General features: G+C 45.7%; 1 protein-coding gene across 1 annotated transcript; it reads right to left on the bottom strand.

The window, feature by feature from the left end:
• Nucleotides 1-513: 513 nt before the first annotated feature.
• LOC114689204 (alpha-2-macroglobulin receptor-associated protein) lies at nt 514-1822 on the bottom strand. The gene has a single exon (XM_028863586.2). It carries the CDS (start codon nt 1805-1807, stop codon nt 728-730), a length of 1080 nt encoding a protein of 359 aa, XP_028719419.1. The 5' UTR covers nt 1808-1822; the 3' UTR covers nt 514-727.
• Nucleotides 1823-4096: the final 2274 nt, after the last annotated feature.

The following is a 4096-nucleotide window of genomic DNA, read 5'->3' as shown; positions in this document are numbered from 1 at the left end:
CCACGAACATAGGAGATCTTTCTATTTTCTGATATCCTCTTTAACTTCTTTCTTCAAAGACTCAAAGCTCTTGTCCCACAGATATTTTCCTTGTTTGGTTAGAGTTACCCCCAAGATATTTTATGTTATTTGTGGCTATTTTAAAGGGTGATGTTTCTCTAATTTCTTTCTCAGCCCATTTATAATTAGTAGATAGTAGGGCTACTGATTTTTTTTTTTAATTTAATCTTGTATCCTGACACATTACTGAAGGTATTTACCAGCTGTAGGAGTTCCATGGTGGAATATTTGGGGTCACTTATATAGACTGTCATATCATCTGCAAATAGCGAAAGTTTGGCTTTTTCCCTCCCAATTTGTATCCCCTTGATCTCCTTTTGTCGTCTTGTTGCTCTAGCTAGAATTTTGATTACTATATTGAATAGTTATGGAGAGAGTGGGCAGCCTTGCTTTACGACCCTCTATGCATATTTTCCCTCTCTTGTGGCAGTCATATCTCACTGGTGGCTATGCCACGGCCCTCAGCCAGGGTGGTGACGGCCACACACACTTGCTCGAGAGAAAAGAAGTCCTTGCCAACCACAGCAGGATCATATTGGTGTGTCCAAGGATCCTCCTTGCCACGTCACTGTGGTCAGCCACACCAGTTACAGGGGCTGTGCATGCAGACGGCATGCTGCCGGCTCCCAGTGTCTTCAGGAGCCCCTCTGCTGGTGGCTCCCGGTCCTCAGAGCTCATTGTGCCGAGCTCTCGAGACCCTGCTGGACAGGTCCTGCAGATGCTTCTTCACCTTGTAGCCCAGCTCCTTGGTCTTCTCTTCTAGCAGCACGTACTTCTCCTTGTTGCGGCTGATGTGCTCGGGGTCACCGATGCTCTCCACGTGCTTCAGTTTCTGGTGGGAAATCTCCAGCTGCTTCTGGTAGTGGTTATGCTTTTCAATTTTGGCCTCAAAGTGCTTGAGCTCCTCCCGGAATGACTCCAGTTCCTTCTCGGTGAAGTTGGCAGACTGGGCCAGGTCCCACAGATCTATCACTCGGGGCTCTTCAAACTCGGTGGTGGGGCTGTAGCCCTGGTGGCTGACCTTCCTCAGGCGGTCTAGGCCCTGGTTGATACTCCGCAGCCTGTCCTTCAGCTCACTGTGCTTGCTGCTCAGCGCGTCGCTCTTGATGTGGCTCATGTCGGAAGGACTGAGAAGGTTCTCATAACCTTCTTCAGCTCTGCTCAGTGTGTCCAGCATCACATTGTATTCGTGGATCTTCTCTTTGTGGTGCAGAAACTCCCGCCACAGCTTGTCCAGTTCTTCACTGGAGAATTTCCCTGATGTCTTTGCCTTGTGCCACAACTTCTCCAGCCTGGGGTCCCCCAGCTCGTCCTGGGTGTCTTCAAGTGCGTTGCTGTGCACCATCTGGGTGTCCTTCCTCCCATCCAGTCCGTACCTGGCCAAGATGACATTGAGGTTGTGGATCACTTTTGCTTCTTTCTCCCCATCCTCGTCCAAGCCTTCCGCCTTCAGCTTCTTCCAGTTGAGTTCGTCCCTTTCCTGTATCTTCAGGTCAGAGTGGAGCTCTGCCAGCTTCACAGGAGACAGATGAAGCCGCTGGGCCTTCTCCCAAAGCTGGTTCAGCTTCTCCATGCGGAACTCCTCCCCGGGCTCGCGCTTGGCGGCCATCTCAGGCTCGTTCTTCTCCCGCGAGTACTTGCCGCCATGACCGGCGATGGGCTGGGGCACGAGCAGCAGCAGCAGAAAAAACAGTACCCACAGTGGGAGCCGAGGCAGCGTAGAAACCCTCTCTCTTCGCGGCGCCATCTTTCTCTCTCTTGTGGCTTCTTTTGCTCAGCCCTTTACTCTCGCATTTTACCCACGTTGACATAAATGGCAGGAGCTGATACTGTTTGTGATACCTTAACAGGCAGTTAGAATCTAACTCAACAGCCCTGGTACCTCACCCCAAACGGTCAGTTTCACAAAAGGAAGCCAATGGTGTTAAAAAACATAGTGATCTGTCCTCTTAACTATTCAAATAAGAGGCCACACAAATGGCCCAAGAGATAAGGCCAGATATTTCTTAATGGCTGTAAAAATGGACCCCATTCACTGTAATGCAAGGGACTCTCTCATAATTCACCTGCCTGTGTGTCTGCCTAAGTGCCTATTATTCATTAAAACTTTCATATCCATCTGGTCAGGCAAATATTTCTCCCTACTCCTTGGGCTCCTTCATTTCAACATGACTACTTTGATAATGAGCAGGTCCTCAGACCTTACATAAGGAATTTCTACCTTGTCTTTGAGAGCCTGCCGGATGTCTGTGAGGAGAACTGTAATGACTCACCTCTGGCAGGTCACGTCTAGTGATGACCAGCTCTAGTTTGTGGGGTATCATGTTGGAACATGTGTCCCTCCAAGTCCATGTTGTATCTTCACTCCTAAAGCAATGATAATATTGAGAGTTGGGAGCCTTTGGAGGGTCACCATCATGACAGGATGTGTTGCTTATCGAACAGGGCCTGAAAGAGAGTATAGTCCTTCCTAGGGTCATGTGGAAACATATAACAAACTTCCATGTTAGAACAAGAAAGCAGCCCTCATATATCCAAAAATACACCTCATGCACTCCAAATATATGAATTTTAACATATCTACTCTGAATGTAGATATGTTGAGGTCTGTAACAGTCAGCTGTTATCACAGCATTTTTGATCTTACTTGCAAAGGTCATTGGAACATGCTCTGGGTTCACTTTCTTACTGATAGATATCAGAGTCTATACCCAATAAAACACAGAGTTTTAGGGGCCCATATTTTCATTGTTACCATTTCTGTTGTTACTACTGTTAAAGTGGAGCCAGTTCTTCCTAGGGTTTGCTTGTAAAATGTCCCATGTAGACATTTTTGTGTTTGAACTTGTGCTCTCCAGCAGGTGATTGTCTTGGGAAGTTGGGGCCTAGCTTTAGTGGGGGATCTAGCTCCAGGAAGCAGTTTGTTAGCCTGGTGTTGGAGGTGGGGTGACCACAAGTACAGTGTAAGCAGCCACATGCTAACACCAACTATTCCTGCTACCATGCTTTCCCTGTTCTCACAAAGTGTGAGCAGAAAGGAACCCTTCCTTATGTTACTTTCTGTGGGGCACTTGGTAGCAGTGACTGCAGAGTAGTTAACACAGTCCTTTGACAGGAGTGTGCCCATCCCTCATTGGTCCATGTCTTGCTCTGACCTCACAAGGAGCCACTGTGAGGAATGACTGACACCTGTGCATATAACACACTGCCTAGGGCTGGGTTTTGTCCTTCTAGTACAGAGAGCTGTTGGGTGGTGATCTGTGGGACTTGGACGTGGGTGAAAGTTTTGGACCTGGATACTGGTGAAGTTTTGGACTCGGATGCTGGTGACTTGTTGTACTTGACAGAGTGAGTTTTTCCTCTCACTTTGCTGGTTGTGCTTTGGGGGTATTGGTTTTAGTTTTTCATTTTATTTTTTTGTAATTTATGTTTCTGGTTTTAGATGTTAATTTTTACATATTTTAAATTTTCTTTGTTAGCTATCCTCCATTTTTCTTTTTCTAACTACTCATTTTCTTTGTTTCTTTTTACGTTTTAAAGATTTTGTTTTAGTAAATATTAAGCATATAAAGTAAAAAACTTCACTGTAACATTTCTGTATCTGCACATAATGTACTTTGATAATATTCACCTACTCTATATACTTACCCCCCTCCTCTTTCCCCTTCACATACCTAATCATTCCCTTTTACTATCAGGTCTGCTCCCCAACCTGAGATCCAGGATTTGAAAAAAAAAAAATGTCTTGTGGGACTGGCTTGTTATACACAACACCATGGTTTCCGGGTCTATGCGTTTTCCCTGAAAAAATGACAATTTCACTCTTTTCGGCTAAGTATGTGATTCTTGCCCTTCTGTTTCTGCACAACATTGCTAATCAGTTGGCATATGTTGCAGCCCTTACATGACTGGGTGAACCCATCTTCATCACGAAGTATGGTCCTTGTAAGTGCTGTTGAATTTTTTTTTGAACTATTAAGTACTCTTCCTAAGGACTGTTGCATCCATGTTCACCAAGGATGTTGATTTTACCTTT

This window comes from Peromyscus leucopus, chromosome 4, assembly GCF_004664715.2.
Source record: "Peromyscus leucopus breed LL Stock chromosome 4, UCI_PerLeu_2.1, whole genome shotgun sequence".
Lineage (NCBI taxonomy): Eukaryota > Metazoa > Chordata > Mammalia > Rodentia > Cricetidae > Peromyscus > Peromyscus leucopus.
The sequence above is the reverse complement of the archived record's forward strand: the minus strand, read 5'-3'. Positions and strand labels throughout refer to the sequence as shown.

What these genes read in the sequence shown, in the direction of transcription:
- LOC114689204 (XM_028863586.2), bottom strand. Translation starts at nt 1,807, where the DNA reads ATGGCGCCGCGAAGAGAGAGGGTTTCTACGCTGCCTCGGCTCCCACTG.